The sequence below is a fragment of the Amblyomma maculatum genome, chromosome 1, assembly GCF_055883805.1.
Source record: "Amblyomma maculatum isolate TAMU_Amacu chromosome 1, ASM5588380v1, whole genome shotgun sequence".
In the NCBI taxonomy this organism is placed as follows: Eukaryota; Metazoa; Arthropoda; class Arachnida; order Ixodida; family Ixodidae; genus Amblyomma; species Amblyomma maculatum.
Genome location: NC_139344.1, coordinates 387,875,370 through 387,894,075, shown reverse-complemented (window position 1 = coordinate 387,894,075; position 18,706 = coordinate 387,875,370). Strand labels below are relative to the sequence as shown.

The window sequence follows — 18,706 nt, the reverse complement described above, 5'->3', positions numbered from 1 at the left end:
AGCGTACAGGCGATGTCGCACTTCTCCTGCTGATAAAGGCGATGTGTTATCACGGGTGTAATGAGGGAGCACGATAAATATAGCAGTGACACAGCAACGATAGATGCTGTGACACTGCTATTGTGGTGACATCTATGAATAATTTGCACATTAAATCCTTGGTAATGAAGGGCACTGCCAAGATACAGGGATTCGAAAATTTACACTGACAATTTTCTTTACAAAATTTGGCCGGTAAGGTAGCGGAAAGCGGCTGTCCCTAGGCAGAAGCTTTTTATTGTAAATTGTATGCTGGCTCTGTCATTTAATTTGCATTTCTTGTTTAATGACGGTAGCAGTTTATATTAGCACAGCTCCGAGTGCGCTTGCACGTTAATTATTGGTAGTTATAAACTGTCTATGCTGAAAAAAAAAAAAACGCAGACAGGCTTCAAGTGACTGTTTCACTACGCAGGATCGTCTGTCGCATTAAAACACTGAAAAAAAAAAAAAAGAAAGAAAAAGGCAGTAATCCATCGTTCGAAAATAGTATACTTGCGAAAAGTAACACGATTCGGAACTTGCTTTCTGAAAAAAACACCGCAAAAAAGTTCGCCGGATTTTCAGAAAATCAAAAACTTGAAGTCTATATATAGTATATATAATATATATTGAAAGGAAAATGAAGAGCTCGTTATTAAAGAATTTAAAGGAGCCAACAACGAGTCCAAGGCAAACTTTGGGGCTTTTTTCATGTTTTGTTGCTTGTTGGTATTGACAAGAATTAGTCTTATGAGGAGTTTTAAGGATTGAGAACACATTAACTGCAAAGCGGAAGGAAAAACAACGCGCCGATGGCAGGGGTTGTTGGCATATATATATATATATATATATATATATATATATATATATATATATATATATATATATATATATATATATATAATATTGTAACGCTCGTAATGCTGAGTACCGTCGCAGAGTAAGGGATTTGCCTTCGATTGTTTCGTCCCGACATGCGGGAAAGCCTAACCCCACGCCTCTATGCTTGTTTTCATTTGCCTTACGCTTCAGTTCATCCGTGTTTCCCGCCGCTGCAGCACTGTCCCCAGCTGGATGCGATTCCATAACGCACGCCCACCTCTTCGCCGCAAGACACCGGCGCTCGGCACACATCGGCGAAGCACTAGATCGTAAAAGAGCTTGGGCTCCCATTGTCATCGTCCTCACTGGACATCGCTGTTAGATTCATGACACATGCGAGCTGAGCTTTTGTAATTGCACGCGTACATGTGGCTACGGAGGCACATGCACTATAGCTCGGATATGTGTGTGCGCTCTCGTATAGGCTAGGCTACACGTGCGCCTCCCTCGCGTAAGGCGCCCGACGTCACGTTGCCGCAAACGTGAGTGCCGCCGAGTGAACGGTATCTGGTCCAAAGAAACCCCTGACGCGCCCCGCGGCGACAACGTGTGCGCGAATCCGGCCACGAGCCCGTGTCAACCGCACATGCCGCCGCCGGCGGGAGCGCCGAATTGTCACGGCATGCGCTGTTTTCGTCGACCCCCTCCCTCGGTCACGTTGAGCATGCAAGGCTTCTGGGCTGGCATAAAAGCCACACCGAAGCTGCGGAGAGTCGTCAGTGTGTGAGCACCGGTGGTGTAGACGAGATCTTCAGCGATCCTCTGGACTTTGCGCACGACGACGCGGACGCGACTAGCTAGTTTGTTCTCAGCGTGGCCTCTGGATTTGGATACTTAGCGCCTTCGCCACTAGGAGAAAGCCGACGACCACCATGAGCCCACTGGTGAGTATATATGAGCTTGTAGAGATGTTGGGGTTGTGCCGGTACTGCACCATGCACATGATTGGGGTTGGGGTTCTGCCTGGACTGCACTATGCACAGTGCAGTGACTCGTGTATGATTCAGCGCTGCCGAGGCAGACCGAAGCGACCAGATCTAGTGAGTGTGTGCCGAGAAAGGGGACTGCAGCCTGCTGTCGAGGATACTTGTCTATTGATGCTCGTCCAGTCATTAAACCCTACAAGACGACCAGTGAAGTTTGATTCATCAGGATATACCATTATTTATAGCTGGGCTTGATATGTGACGGGCCAATTTACTGCCGATATTGTATTTATACAAATTGCACTCAGTTCATTTCAAGCGCAGCAATTACTAATTCGGTTGCAAGCAGGCTATGGGCGCAAACACTTTAGCAGAATCTCTAGGACTTAGTCCTTGCAAGGCTAATTATAAGCACAAAAATTTATTCTAAACTTCCTGATTCACTATCACCGACAATATCACCGACAATGCCGCTGATGCCGTACGCACTATGCGGAAACATATAATCGTGACATAAGGTCTTCAAGAGGCCTCGGTTTTAAGCTTTGAAGAGGAGTATTTTCAGCTTCCTGAAAGCTCAAAAGTCTGCAAATTTTTGAGGGAGTTTTCTCATCTTTAGAGATTTAGTTCTTCAGGCGTGTTATGACTGCTTTATAGCGTGGCTGAAAAGCCTGTCGCACGGCCTGCAGGCTTCTCTTACCGATCCTTTACTCTTGTCCGAAGCGTTGCCTTCGGTTGCCTGCCGAGTGCATCTCCGATATATGTCATGTATGAAAGCACCATCATCGGCCTGCTTTCAAAACTATTTTGCGTACTTTGAGCACAAGTACTGAAAGCATTGCATGATTGCTCTTCTCCTTCAGACTCGCGCCCACTCTGCCTCTTTCCTCTTGGTCATCTTGGTGGCTGCCAGCGCGGAGAGAAGCTTTGACTACGACGTGGATGACATGGAGCAAGTGGAGTCGCTCATCTGGGACGCAAGTGATGCCCCCCACATGGGCCCTACAAGGCCTCCTCAGCATGCACAGCCCGTTGACAACCTTATTGGCAACGACCCTAACCTGCATAGGCAGATCTCGGAAATTGTGCGCCAGATCATCGCCGAGTACTCCCACCGGAACCAACTTCCCGCCGGAATTTGGGTCGGTGGAAAACCAATGGGGCCCGGTCTACACCAGATGCCCTTCCAGCACCAAAACCCGTGCTTCCCACCGATTGGCCTGCAGATCCCCATCATCCCCTGGAAAATGGATAACATGGCGCCCGGTGGTGCTATGAACGGCAATAACAACAATAACAATAACTTACACAACAATGTGAACAACAACAACAATAACAACGAAAAGCCACAACCAGGCCCACTGCCACCGTTGCCGCCTTACCAGAAGCCAGCTTGGAGGCCCGCCGTCCCCGTCTTCCCGATTCCGTCCCAGCCCCAGCAAGCCCATAACCAGGGGCCCCTGAAGACACCGCAGTCCCAACCTGCTGTGAAGACTTCGTTCAGCGTGTCCACGTCTCACCCTGTGCCTCTTCCCAAGAGGGACCTGCACACGCCTCTTGTTCCATGGAGGTCCGCCGCTCCTTCTCCGGGAGAGCAGCAGTCCACCGGACCGCAGACCATCCCTCCTCCGATCCGGCCTCCCAAGCTGGCTCACCTTCGCTTCGCTCAGCCCCCGAGGTCCGTCACGCGGGCACACGGTACCCGCAGGGGACAACACATGCCGCAGAAGTCTGGTGTCTCGTCGCTTCCCAAGAACCTTCCAGCTACTGACGTGTACTACGCCAGCCAAAGCAGCAAACTGGCCAGGAAGGTGCCCAAGGAGGGGATGTTCCACCTGAAGCGCAAGCCGGTCGGCGAGTCCATCACGCTAGTCGAGCAACGCAAAGGTGGCGGATGGTTCAAGGTTCCCGTGGGCAAGGACTCCCCAGACATGGGACGCCGCAACTACCAGGTGGTGGAACTACACAAGGAGGAGGACCTCCGGAAGGATGGCCAGGGCCTGGGTACGGGCGAAGAGAGCATTCATTATATCCACATCCAAGAGAGCTAACTTGCTACGATCAGATGCTGTTGATCAGCGAATGACGTGGCGTTTTAGATATGTTTCGCTCATGTACACTGCTCGACCCGCCTGCGCCCTCGCAATATGCTGGACATTCACTTATATAATGTGCCTCTCATCTCATTCCTTCGTTGTAAATACCAAACTCACATTCGTTTTGTCTCTGGGTGTCTGGAACATGCACATAGACTGACGCTGTTAATAAATCACTGGAAAACTGGATGAACGTGTGTTGTAGTGGTGTCGGGTAAGCTGACAGCGAAGCTTTAGCTTCAAGTCTCGGGGTGAGTACTGTAGCTGCTCGAAAACTGCTGCCGCCGAAGCAGCGAGCTTTTTTCGGAACCAACGCGGGAAATTACCGTTTGCGCGCAATGATACCAAGGAACAAGGATGCTGTACGTTAAACGAAGCATTCATGTTAAAAGTGCTTCTACGTGTACACTTGCGCAGCGCTCTCCAGTTTCCACCGGCAGATGTGCTTAGGCAAGCTCTGATTGCATACGCCAGAATAGGGCGAAGCTCCGCGCGATAAAGCGAAGCAGTGCGGCCCAGAAGATCGTCGGTGAAAGTTTGTTACAAAAAGGAGGCCGACGCAAGATCAGCCGTGCTCACAGGGCAAGCAGAGATAGAGGAGGACATGGGACGGTCCTCCTCACAAACTGCAAGAATACGTCGCAGCCGCAGGTTTCCTCTCCGGCGAGCTGACACACGCCAGAACATCAAAGAGCATGCGCTCTGAGTTCGCGCGCGGCCCGGCCCCGTATCGTCCGAAACCCGAAACCCGGAGTCTTGCACGGCTAAGCGAAGGGCGGCGCAGCGAAGAAGGGGACGCCTTTGGTGCGTTCTACGCTCACACATTCGCACAGCCTTGGGGGGATGAGCGAAGGAGAGAGAGGAGGAAAGAAAAATACGGACAAAAGCGAACCTTCTTGCTTGCTTTGCTTTCTTGACGAGCCGGCAGCGACTTCTTTGCGGCGCCCTGTACGCAACGTTTCGCGGATGCGCGGAAGATCAAGTTTCCGTTCTTGGTTCCGGCCGGGGTCTCCAACATGTCTCGAGGTTTCGCGGAAGCGCCCAGTGCTTTCTTTGTGTGCCGCCGCTTCACACTCCGTACTGCGTCCTGTGTTTCGGGGCTTCTTATTTCGTTTTTGTGATAGTGCTGAGGGTTCGTGAAATATTTCTCCTCGGCCACCTGCGCTTGGCAAGTGGCGTCGGCGACTTGAGTTATGATGCGATGGCGGAACAGATGAGAAGCTAAATAATGATTTTGGCGAAACTCCCGAAGAGCAGGCTTCTGGCTGGACTCTCCGCTCAAAGCATTACCGTTATAAAAAATAGTGCCCTGAATGAATAAAAAAAAAAAAGATGTATGGCCAGCGATGGCATATTGCACCAGCAGGGAGAATACGCAACATTAGGTTTAGAAGTATTTCAGGAGCTCGAAAACCATCAGTCTGATAACTGCTCTACAGGTCATGCTGTATGCGGATTAGTGGGCCCTGAGGAAATATATATCAGGCAAACTCTAAGAAGCTCGCCTTACAGTTCTTTATGCGTCAGCGCACCTCAACCCATGATTTTTTTTTTGCGGTTTGAAAGCATTCGTGTGTGTGTGTGTGTGTGTGTGTGTGTGTGTGTGTGTGTGTGTGTGTGTGTGTGTGTGTGTGTGTGTGTGTGTGTGTGTGCGTGTGCGTGTGCGTGCGTGCGTGCGTGCGTGGTAGGCATCATCAAGTTACGAGACGGTAGTCAGACATTCAATATACACTACAGGGTATCTCGATGATGATTGTGATGGTGATGATGAACAACATTTATTGCTACAAAAGTGAGAGGGCAGAGCGAGGGGTTGGTTTTTATTTCTTACTACTAAGAAACGTTAATCCACCACTTTTATATATGTATAGAACTCTGAACGTTCGGCTCTAGAAAGTTCCCACTTCAGGGTTAGATTTAGTCGCAGGTCAAGTGTAACCATAAGTGCCGAATGCGTAAGTATACGCGTTGACAATGTCGGATCTGCTTTTCTGGCAAGCTCACGACTTTCAAAATCTGCCTATTGTTCTGCGCCATCACGTTTACAGCCTGTTTTCGAGCCTCCAAAGTCGCTCATTCCAAGCCATGCGTTGCACGTCTGCCGGCCTGTCTGCTGCCTTCGACCAAGCGTACTTCGCGTTTTGTTTTCGGCTGAGCAAACGTAGATACAGTCTGTGAGCCACTGCGACAAAGCGAGGTGGTACTTGACATACTTGGGCAAAAGGCGATGGTCCTCAGCAAGCCCACTTTCTCTCTTCTCTCGGCACCAACTAGGAAAGTTCGAATCGCACGTTACCGAGTAACGCAGAGCGTTTCCGCTCGCCAGCATCCAGATCGCCCTTTTCTCTGGCAAATTGCGCGGGTATGCTGGTCTGTCTGTGCGTGCTTAACGCGAGACACGAAGTTGCCAGAACTGCGTAAACGGCAGGAAATGATTCTCCGAAGACGCGCGCGTCTGACTGCACTCTGCTTGGTAGCCCACGAATGGGCGTAGCGCCACGCTTTCGCCCGGTGTGCTCCGTAAGTACGCAGCCCTCTCGCGTGCTGCCCTCTCCACAGGCCACGAACCGCGCATGGTCGCCCTTGTGTCGCCAGGTTAATCGCCCGCTTCGCTAAACAACGTTTCGCCACACGCTTCCTGCGACGACTCCCATGCATCTCTTGCCCCGCTGGCCGGTCTCTCTCCGTGAAATGGCAGGTGCTTGCGTTTTGGACAAGCGTAACGTGGCTGCTTTTGTCTTGACGGATTGCCTACAGCGTCTGCGTGAACAGCTGCTGTGGTGGACGATTAGGCAGGGCTGTGCAGCGACGCCTATGGCCATTATATCGTCATACTATTTATAGAAGCCCTGTTTACCAGCAAACATGGCGTGCGTCGGCGCCAGCGCTGTGAGCAAAAATTCCATCGAAAAGCGACGGCCGCAAAACGACCGTGTGCTGTGCGATGCCAGTGCACGTTAAGAAACCCAGGTGGTCGAAATTTCCGGTGTCCTCCACTGCGGCGTCTGTCATAGCATGAGCCGCTTTGAGACTTTAAACCCCACAAAACCAACTCGCACATGCCAGAGGCATGACCTTGAATTTTTGCTCACAACGCTGGCGACGACAGAGCCGACGCCATGTTTGCTGGCAAACGGGGCCAATATGGCCGAGCACTAATTGGCCGTCGGGATTTGTGACGTCATGAGACCACTGACATGGCCATAGTGGCATGAGCTGCCAACTAAAACAGCTCCGTCGAGGTGGGAGGTTCAGACGGGAATCGAACCTTCGTGGGCCCTGAGAATCCCGAGTCGAGCCCCTAGGCCCCACACGTGTGCTCGTATGGCTTATATCAACCATGTCGTATGGTCTTTCAGATATCGGGATAAGCTTACGATTGTGTGCTCATCATTCTCGCCAGTCTTCGAAGGAAGACAAGCTGTATAAAGAAATACGGTAAGACGCAGGTATTTAGTGGTAGCTCCGGCTTGTTACTGCAACACTTTCCCTTCAATATGGAAGCAGTTCATTCTGAGGAAAGCACTAAAGTGCTTCGTGCCTGGCTTGTCCCCGTCAGTTCGATATGGTGACAAAAATTCTGGACTAGAGTGAATGCACCATACTAATTGGGAACAGTATTAAGAATGCGACTCAGTTTCTCGACACTAGTTGTACAGCTGCCAGGTCAGTGAAAAACATGTGATGAAATGTCGGCAGGTATATACTTGTACCTCCTTCATTGCTTCGTGTCTTTGGTAGTCAGATTTCTTTTTAGTGTGCACTCGCGCCTTGCCACGTAGCTGCACGTATACTTAAGGCGTTCTGCAGGTCTGTTGTTGTTGTTGTGGCTGTAGGAAGAAGGAAAAGAAAATTCACGGGCCTGCTACTGGCTCTGTCGCTGAGCCACCTCCGCTGCCTGATTTATTAACTGATTTATTTATAGGGAGGGAAAGGCGCGTTAACTGTCTCACTTGTTTTCTGTGGACACCGCAACCGCGCCGTAAGGGAAGGGAGGAAGGTGGGAATGAAAGTGGAAAGAGAGAAAGAGGAGCCGTAGTGGAGGGCTACGGAGTAATTTCGACCACCTGGGGATCTTTAACGTGCGCTCACATCGCACAGCACACGGACGCCTCTACGTTTCGCCTCCATCGAAACGCAGCCGCCGAGTCGGGTTGGAACCCGGGCACTCCGGCACAGTAGTCGGGCGTCTTACCATTGCACCACCCCGGCGGGGCACCTCCGCTGCCTCGTGCAGACAGAAGATTTATTTATAGGAAGGGAAAGGCGAGGTAACTGTCTCACTTGTTTTCTGTGGACACCGCAACCGCGCCGTAAGGGAAGGGAGGAAGATGGGAGTGAAAGTGGAAAGAGAGAAGGGGGAGCCGTAGTGGAGGGCTACGGAGTAATTTCGACCACCTGGGGATCTTTAACGTGCGCTGACATCGCACAGCACACGACGCCTCTTCGTTTCGCCTCCATCGAAACGCAGCCGCCGAGGTCGGGTTCGAACCCGTGTACTCCGGCACAGTAGTCGGGCGTCTTACCACTACACCACCCCGGCGGGGCACAGACAGAAGAGAAAATAAGACAGAAGAGAAAATAGAGAAGAAAGGAAAGGGAGAGGGAAAGAAAGACGCGCGCCGCAGCAACAGCCGTCATCCACCACTAAGTGGTGGTGGGTGCAATGACGGCCTACAACAGATAAAAATTCGGTGGCGGGCAAGCCCCCGCCGCAAGCGGCGGTGACCTACCTGTCCCGGGTTCATCAGGGGAGAAGAGTTTTCTCGTACTCCACCTCTCCATTTCGGTTCTTGAATGTTCGGCTTCAGCCGTCCAGCGTCTGTTATCGATAACTCCTGTGGTGATCTCATCGTGCATTTTAACCAGGAAGAGTTCCAGATGTTGGTTGTTACACTAATCCGCGCACCTGCGTTCTCTCTCGAGGCCGCGCTCAGGTAACAACGAACTGTCGCATAAACACGTCGAACGCCAACATAGCTAAGCTGTTCCTGCCAGGTCCAGCTCTCGACTTAATCCCCCCAGCGCGAAACTCAAACACGGGCGGACGTACTCGGACACACCTGTCGCGCCACGCAAGCTGCTTGCTCTGGCGAGGCGAGCCGCCGTGGGCGCGTTCCACGCACCGCTGCTAACGAGATGCGGCGGCGGCCGTCCAGGAGAAGCCCCAACATCGGCGCCAGCAACAGCAGCAATGGCCAAGTGGCTGCTTGCTCGGGTCAGCCGGCGGAAAATGGCCTTTCGCCTCGCCCGTCCACGCTCCTTGCGCCGCCGCGGCGGCTGAAAGCACGTTCTCGCTCGCCTCCCTAACAACGAGACTATGCGTGAAGGAGCGAGAAGAAATAAGGGAGGGGGTATAGTGGAGGGGGGTTCTGAAGCCGCGGCGGTGATACGGAAAAGGCCGAGCCGCCGCCGAATCCTGCACGATGAAAGCCTACCGGAGCGGATGATTTATAAGCGCCCCGCGGAAACCGGTGCGGGGTGGAGCGGGCGCGCGAGAGCGTGCGCGTGTATGTGTACATTGCGTGTAAACGTGCATACGCTCGCGCGCGCTCAGCACCGAGTTCGGCAGGAGAGAGGGTGCCTTCCGGGCAGGACGTTTCACTTTCCAGCACGTCGGCGACAGCTTGCGAGTGTGTTGATCTCCTGAGCATGGCTAACCTCCAAAAACGAAGTCAGCCAGTAGTCATCACTGGAGTAATTAATTATGGCGGAATGCGGCACATGCAGCATTTACCAGAAGTATTCAGGTCACATGGCTTGTTCGTATGAGCACATCGGCGCCCTCAGAGAGTCCAAAGAAATGCGAGGACAGCGTATCTAATTGAGTGCCCCAGTATTTATTTGACCGACTATAGACGAAATTATATAGCGTGGACACGTGATAGGGTGACTTGCCAACACCACCATCAGTGAAATTAGGTCCTCTGCAGGACGGAGGGTTTTCTCAACGCTGTCAAAAAAATCCCTATCCTAAGAGCTAGCTGCACGTCGTCTTGTCCGAGTTTTCTTAATTTTCTTGTATCACTTCCGCCTGCGTGCCTTCGACTACGCATCCTGTCATCTTGGATTCTGCTCTTTTATATAATGCCGTTGGTTCTCTACTTCACTGCAGAATTTTTCGAAGCGTTCTTTTTCTTTTTCGGCTGTTACCCCACTAACCTGTCTTGTTTAATCCGCGTTTATCTCTGTCTCACATGTTTGCACATATGACTGGCTCTTCATCGGTAGTAAGCTGCCAACATCTCCTGATCGTAGTACTTTGTCTTTTACACTCCTCAGATCAGCTTGTCTTTGGCTAAACTAAGCGTTTCTAGAAATAAAAAAAAAAAATAAAAAGAAAAAACTTGTTCCGTTATTAATATAACTTGCCCGCTCAGTTTTGCAGACCCTGTCCTAGTAGCAACTTTGTTACCATCGCAAAGAATCAGTTATTCCCAACGCACGCTTTTTTTTTTCTTTATTAATTCCCAACGCACGCCGCGTGTATTATACGCAAAATCCCAAAGCACACTCCGAAATCCCTGCACCTTCGCATCAGGCTGAGGCGACATAAATGGCCCGGCGCACTTTGCGTGGGTCGCCATGTGGAACGCCACGCCGGCCGTCGACGTCGGCATGGAGCGGCTGATGCTGCTCCCCCTGTTTGCACAGTCCCTGGAACAGGTTCTTCTTCCGATACTATGCGTGTCGGCGGCGCGCCGAAATGCGCAACGCAGCGTCCCCGCGTAATCGTTCCCCTCGCTCTTGTGGACACGCGCATCGTGCAAGCATAATTGTATCAAACTGTGGCAAGGGAAAACGCAGGTAGGGGAAGCGAGGTGGCGAGGAGAGGAGGGGGGATTAGTCGCGGTTCGCCGCTCGATGCGGGGATTTTTTGCGCTTACAAAGAGCTGCTAGTAACTCTTTCTGGCGCTTTTTCACAGTTTCGGTCGCTTGGCTCCCGTGGTATGCCGATCGTGACGGGCCCCTCATTTTGCCTACATCTCTTCGCTGATACGTTTCACGATTTGTGGATTGTGCAGCCGGGAGCGTAACAAGCGAGTTAGCTTCCGGCGCGCCACATCCGGTGACAGAGGAAAAGTTTATACGTGAATAAGCGGCTGGTTTACGATTACTCTTTGTTCTGAAGGAGCTGTCGGAGTGACATCTGATGACCCAGAGGAATGGGTTTATTGATGTGATATTTAGGGAAAACTCCTTAGGTGGAGTAGATTTGTAATAAGGGAGTGATAACTCAGTTATTGTTATTACTGTGAGTTATTACTCCCTTATTAGAAAGAGTTCATACGTCAATAAGCGATACACGGCCTGTCTTCTGTTGCTATTTGTTACGATTGCGCTGTCATGCTGAAGCGAATGCCGTAATACAAAAATAAAAAGGAAAACGTGCATCCTTCTTTCAAGCATACGGCTCGATCATTGCTGTCGGCCTGAACTGCACAATTTCTGAGGAAACTATTGGGAAGCAGTCACTTAAAGAAATGCTATTTACTTTAATAACAAGAAAAGTATGTTACTTTATTAAAAAGTACTTCCAGATATACATTTATGCGTGCGTCTGATGATGAGAAAACTGTGAGGCGCAGGAAATTCGCATCTCTATCACGCTCGGCACGCTTCACCGCAAGGATTTGGTGTTGGGCGGGAAACCCACCGTCAGGGCTCGGCTACGTCACACTAGGAAGGGCAGATTTCAAAAGTTATTGAAGCAATGCAAAGGTAGTGATAAGAAGGTCACAACACAGCCAACCGCCCTTACACTGTAAAAATTAATTATCTTGTAACGGAGTATAAATGGAACGAGTTACGCGTCCTCTAGCCCGAGTCTCTACTAAATGCATGGTATGCTGTCGAAGCCGCGGGGTAGATTTTAATCACTAAATATATGAAATGCTTTACTGCTGATAACAAAGGTGTAGTCCACACTTCAAATCATATTACTTTGATACACGCAGTACTGGAAGAAGGCAACATGGCTCCAGGTGCCTTCGGATTAGAAAACAGCAAATATTGAAACTCCGGCTAAAATCTGGATATACCTGTAAGAACTTTGCGTATTTTGATCAAGAACCTGCTTCCTTTTCTAACCTTGGGAATTCCGTGTTTTGAGTGATGGACGTGGAGGCTAGCCAAGAGGGTTCTACTTAATTTGAGGACAACGCAGAGGGCTATGGAACGAAAAATGGTGGGGGTAACATTAAGATATAGAAGCGTGCAGATTGGGTCAGTGAAATAACTAAAGTTACTGACATTCTAGTGGAAATTAAGAAGAAATGGACATGGGCAGGACATGTAGTGCGAAGAGATGATAACCGATGGTCGCTTAGGGTAACAAACTGGATTCCAAGGGAAGGAAAGCGTAGCAGGTGGCGGCAGAAAGTTAGGTGGGCGGATGAGGTTAAGAAGTTCGCAGGGGTGAAGTGGATACAGCTAGCACAGAACCGGGTTAATTGGAGAAATATGGGAGAGGCCTTCGACCTGCAGTGGGTATAGTCAGGCTAATGATGATGATGAGTGATGGAAACCTACCCAGGACTTGAAAGATATGTATTCTTCTAAAGGGGGTGAGCTAAAGGGCATGTTGCTACCTTACAATTCTCTTATAAGGTAATTCGTGTTTAGAAGATAGTAAATGAATTGCGCTGAAAGGGAAACTGGGGTAATTTGTCGGAATTCGAATCCCTGACCGTCGTGTTGGGAGTGGATGCTAGGAGCGAGGCGAGGGTTAGTCATTCATTGCAAATGGTCAGACTCTTGAAGCAAAGCTAGCCCCTGATAATTTATGTACAAAACAAGATGAAATTAACTCTCCTTTACTTCTGTCATCAACCTATTAATAAAAGGCCGACATTACCAATACAACCATGCATCTCGTGCAGCTTCGTGTATACGTTTACCCGGCGTGACAACTTGTATGATTATCGGAATGTCAGAACATGTAATGATTTATGTGTTCCTTTGTGTTAAAGCTTGGCGCTTTGTCGGCTTCTCTCTAGTTTGCCTCTAGTTTACTATGTCCGTTTCCTATCCACATTAGCCGGTCCAGTCAGAAGCTACGCGAATATTTCCAGTTATCACTGAAACAGTTCAGTGTATTTGTCTCAGTCCGCTAATCCCAGTGGTGCATCAACAGGAATACCCAAACAAAAAGTTCTACTGTTGTTTCGCGAAATCAGTCTTTGTTTAGTTTTAGTGTGTATTAAGCTCTGCTTAATTTCCGAATTTTTTATATTTCAGATGTTTTACTTCATTTATAGCTAGCACCCATTTCTATATCCCTAATTCTCCCTCCTCTTTCTGAACCAGGCAGGGCTCGTTCCTCTCCTGGTGGTACTTACAGCACTATTTCGCACCTTGTTTCCTTCTTTCCTGTGTCTCTTTTCACTTCTCAGCAGCAAATAAATAAACAAGAGTCAGGCCATCATTTTTTCTTGTCGCACTGCCCGCGTAACAAGGAGTGAATTAAAGCGGTCGGCGGTGATATGTGGTCGAACTTTGGCGGCGGTCGAAGGCCACGCAGTCCAGAAGGAAGCAGGCATAGAGGAGAGTACCACGCCAGTAAATCACGATGAGACGCGTGGAACGACGCAAAGGGCGGACTGAGGAGCGGCCCAGCGCCATAACGGCGGAAACTCCCGCAGCGTGATGGATTTCGGGGCAGCGGTCAGGCTCGGGAAGGACAGGTTTGCTGGTCGGTAGCTGCAGGCGCGAAAGCAGAGAGTCCCTGTAGACACGTTTGAACAGTTTGCGTGTATGCAGGGGCCACGATGTTGCTCTCTTCCCACACCTCCTATTCCGTGCACCTGTTTTGGCACACAGGACGCTGCAGGTGGAGACCATCCTCTTCTGTATACGCGCTTGACAGAGGGCTGTGTGCATTAAAGTTCCGGGATGACGGAGTTCAATTCCGTTCGAAGTTACCGTAACTGGGGCAAAACGGGAACTAGGGAAATTGCTTTCCCCGAGCATTTTCAGCAAAAGGGAAACGAATACAGCTTGGGAACCTATCCTCTCGTAGCAGTCTAGAAGACAGGCTAACGACTTCCGGGGTCCCTCAGCGCGGTTCATGTAGAGGTGAAACTCATTCTCACGGTCTCTCCATGGCTGCTTCACGGCCATGAGCTCTTGATGGGCGGTGTTCCTATACATTCCTAGAAATTGTCCGTCTAAAAGAAAGAAGAAAAAAACACAACAAGGGGGGGGGGGGGGGGGGGGGGTTCGTGTTATTTCTCGTTCAAAATTATTCGCTTGATAGGAAGGACGAGTAAGATGCGGTAATCTCTTCCTCACCCGTCCTGTCCATCCACATTTCAAGTCACCATTTATAGTCTTAATGCGCTCCGCCCTAGATAAACTACTGCCATTTCTGTTCTCGCTGGGTTGCCCTGCCGATCTTCCTTCACGCTAGAAAAGGTAAATTACACATCTATGCTGCCTGAAGATGGCAGTTCCATTTGCATGCATACCCACTTTGGCCATAGCGGAATTCGAGAAATTGCTTCTCCAAGCATCTTTCGGGACAGGAAATGCGCGGACGACTCTGCGAAAGGCCCGGTCTCCTACGTTCGGACTCTACGCTGTTCTGCAGGAGGTCACGCGCCAGTGCTCGCAATGCAATTCGTGTGACGGTAAACGCGCATCCGTCGCGCTCCGCCCGCTCTGCACTCAGCTTATCTTCACACGCCCCTGGGGCTGCTTCCTTATACGAAGTCAAACATGCATCGAATAAGATGGCGCCGCCCATCCTCTGCGGAGAAGAGAGTTGGGGCGCTTTCACGCGGAGGGCGGAATCATAACGCGCAGTTTCGAGCGCATAAGTTGGTATTGCTGGTACGACGAACACGACGACGTCTCCTCTCGTTTGACATGCGCTGCTGCTGCGACCACCACTGTGTGTTTGTGGTTACGCTTGTAGAGACATCTTTCGGCGCGTTCCCTGCGTGTTTCGAGCACTAGTACAGTGCTGCCTCGTTCGCCTGCGCGCGGGATTTCGCAATATGTTGGGGAAGCCAAGCGGAGACGGCCGTGCGCGTGCCGATAAGATCTCTCGGGCGAGAGGACGAATAATTTAGTTCGCGCCCATGTTACGGTTTCACGAAGACACGGTTGGACTGTTGTCGCTTTGGAGAGGCGTCAAGCAGTAGCATAGGCAGAAGTTTTGCACCGACAGCTGCGCCAGGAGGTTTTTTGGAGCTTACAGCATAGCATTTGAAGCCGTGACGGCGACAGAAAAAGAGTTCAGTGACACCGCACGTCTGCTATCATGCGATTGTTTCTTAGCTATCCTAACTTCGCGCATGCTGATGCATTGTGTGACGTTTTCTCATTGCCACCATCGCTACGTGAAAGAACACTAGTTCCGCCCACATGAAAATAAGATATGACATCCCCAGAAGGTGGTTAGCGAGCATGTGCCCTGTCCTATGCGCAGTTTTTAAATCTAGCGTCGTCGTTCCTATGAATTTCAGTGTACTGTTTCCCACCTTTGAAATTCACTGTTACATCGATTATCTTTCGATCCGTACGTCCAAGTACATCTCCTCGTCTTAATTTCAGCTAAGATGTCCTTAACTGGTGTTCACTATCTAAGCCATGCTGCTCCATTCTTTCGCTTAACGTTCTCTCTTCGGTCATCTTAATTTAGAAATGTCACAACGCCTTCCTCAATCTCAGGTGACCCCTTTTACAAGTCAGCTTACCTGGTGAATATGGGAGGATACTACTCTGACATATACTCTTTTCTCGATAGGTATCCAGGAGCTGTTGTTCACAGAGAGGCTGTCAATGGTATCCGAGCAAATAATGCCAAATGTAGATAAGAGGGGCTGGGGAAGTGTCGTGTCTTGTTGAGGGCCACTTTGAAGTCGCGGTCTTTTTACGCAAGGCCACGCAGTAGAAGGGGCGCGTCCTTACTCAATGTGGGACGTTCGCGACAATGGCGCGAAATTCGTCGTCGATTCCTTAGTTATTTTTGTTGTTGTTTCCCAAAATGAACTGCGAGCAACTCATCGAAATGACCGTTGTGCTGCTTAACTGCAGGTGTCGCAAATGTCGAGATAGTGGCCAATCCAGTATTTCCGAAAGCCTACAATGCTCAAAACTTCCTGTTTTGTGTCACGTAACCTTAGAGAGATTCATATGTATGCACTTACCTGTACCTTCCTGCGAGTTATCTGAGGGCTGCTCACGGCTAACGCCGTTGAGGTTAACCGTCATCATTCTAACTCATCAGGAATTCGGATGCGTACACAGCCAGAAGCATTCTGCCTACGCCCCAAGAACAGAGGCTCGCATTGCGCTGATGTTCGTGCTTTGCCATCCACTTGCTGGGAGGTATGTATATACACGGACGCGAAGCGCACCCGTCGTGTATCGACTCTCCATGAGTAGCGGATCGTGATCTTTCAGAGGGACGGCCGACGCCGGCTGTCAGAGCTGTGTCCCTTCGGCGAGCATGCCCACCACAGCGGTCCCGGCGACTGAAAACCTTTCTCGCTACAAAAGCCCGGTCACGGAGGAGCGGTACTGCTACACGTAGGATGCAACACTGCGTCCCGCTCGAGCGTGCCCAGCTGTGGTAGGAAACGTGCAGTCACGGATGGCAGTTGCAGAAATAGAATCCGATGGGCAGCAAGCAGTGAAACGCCCGTTGGCAGCACGAGTAACTACTAACTAGAAGGCGGAAGTAGGCGAATGGAGAGGGGGAAGAAAATGGAGGAATAGGGAGGGGGTCCGTGCTTGAAGCGGGCAGTCCGCTACCTTGCCTGTAGATCAAGTTTGGCGATTTAAACAGTAGCAAGTGTTCTGACAGTCTTGTTCTTGTATCATCCTTCTGGGTTGGAGTCTGGCACAAGCATCCGCGAAGGGCTTGTACAAGGATGCTGAATATACTGGTTTCTGCAGCGGCGCTATTAAACGGCACAGCTGATATTGGCAGCTGCCGATGGTCGTCCTTGGAACGTTTTTGTAACTAATTTCAGCGTGATACGAATAATTCAGTGCAAAAATTGGGTGAGGCGCGGATGAGAGGACACCTTTCACATCATATGCAGCACCAACTAGACCGGCGGCATGCTCTCCCGAATTCATTTCAGCAAGGGTCCACAAGGGACCGTTATGCCTTCAGGGCTCTTTCGATGACGCTCAGAGAAGGCTGTTCTTGAATTTTAGCACAGTGAGCTAATTAATCTCTCTTTATGACGAACTCGCGCACGCACATGAAGGCTCACCCATTGGAAGAGTTGGTAAGCAGCATACAATGGGAAAAACTGCGTGGTCAGATGCGCACAATTGGAGAGACGCCGGATAGAAACTGCGCGGCACTTGCGTCTATTTTAATATGTCTATATTTTTGGCTTAGTGGATGTAATTTTGGTTAAATAATCAATATTTGGCTTAGTAATCAGAGAATCTAGCGCTGTTCCTCTCTATGAATCAAGGATACGCTCAAGACATGCTGCAGATTACATTGCGCAGCGTCTGAACTGGCAGGGTAGATCACTGAGAACAGGAAAAGCATGCGTAGCCTTCATGGTCACATCACGTGACATCACATTAGTGTCGTAGAAATAAACCATTTTGGACGGTCGTACGTGAGCCTTGGAGAGCCATTTGGACTGACGGAACCCAACAAACACTGCAAGGCCCTGCGAATGAAGCGTTGGAACGCTTGTGGATGCACAGTGCGTCATGTTTGCATGGACGGCTTTGCAGCGGAGACTGAGAGTGTGACGTATTCATGATTACGTCTTTTGCTTTTCGATAAGACACGACGTCTGACTGCGTCGTTTCCCGTGTGGTTTCGTGGTGCAGGTAGTACGACCAGGATCGGTACAGAAACGAGGATTGAGGAGGCAGGGCTAACAGATGGAAACAAGTAAAAACTTTAAGCGCATTATTTACGTCGTGGTTACGTTGAGTGAACGAGGCGGGAGACCTAAAGGAGAATTCCAGCCCCTTCGACGCGGGAACATGCTCTCCGAACACCGCGTTCTTGTCCTGTGAATACGCGGTTCTCCCTTTCAACCAAGCTGTTCCCTCGCCATCGCTCAACACCAACCTACAGCAGGCGCCAGGGCCTTAGTGCCACATCCTCAAGACAGCTGATTCTTGAAATGTCCCCTTTGAAGCTGGCCGCTGGTGCACGTGTCCACGGGTCGTTCTTTCCCTCCAGGCAGCACCCGAGGAGGACTCCTTTCCTAGCGAATTTGCAGTCCCTGGGGAAGAGGGGTAGAATGTTTTTGAAGCGGCGGCACAAGCGTTTAGCTTCGCCGCTAATTTATGAAGACACACGCAGGTTCGGTGCGAGAGGCACCCGGGAAGGCTGGGTGCACTGTTACATCCTTCCAGTTCGGGGAAACTGGGAGAAAACAAATTGATTCCCCGTGAACAGCTGTGCCACTCAGTCTTCCCGGAACCTCGGATCTACAGTGGTGAGTGAAGGCGCTGCCTATGATTGGAACTGTAACCTTGTCAGGGGCAGACTGTCAGAGCAGGTCAGCGTTCCAGGCTTATGGTCAGTGCTCCAGGCAAGTGTTCGACTGGGCCAGCTGGCACACCCCTGAGCAAGCAGCTTCGCGCCACTTGTTGAGCGATAGTCTGAATGAATTTACCTTCAGTACATGCATTGTATGTGCAATTTCTCTGCAGTGCCGATGGTCTTCTTGTGGAGCACTCATGCTTAGGTACGCAAAGAAGGCGCTGCAAGGTTTCCAACATTTAAGCAAAGCTGTCGTGACTCGTGAACTACGCGTAGGTTTTCATACACTCTGTTGCACC

At 50.3% G+C, this 18,706-nt stretch overlaps 1 protein-coding gene across 2 annotated transcripts in view; it reads left to right on the top strand.

Annotated features, from left to right (window-relative positions):
- The window catches only part of LOC146208473 (uncharacterized), a 122,975-nt gene that overhangs the window by 28,647 nt on the left and 75,622 nt on the right, over nt 1–18,706 (top strand). Inside the window, exon 2 of one of the 2 annotated variants that reach the window (XM_084587280.1) lies at nt 2,693–4,101. The exons of the other annotated variant lie outside the window; for it this stretch is intronic. Coding sequence (XP_084443406.1) covers nt 2,777–3,880 — 1,104 coding nt within the window. The 5' untranslated portion in view covers nt 2,693–2,776 and the 3' untranslated portion in view covers nt 3,881–4,101. Of the gene's footprint in view, nt 1–2,692; nt 4,102–18,706 lie in introns of those variants that run through there. 2 annotated transcript variants of the gene reach the window in all.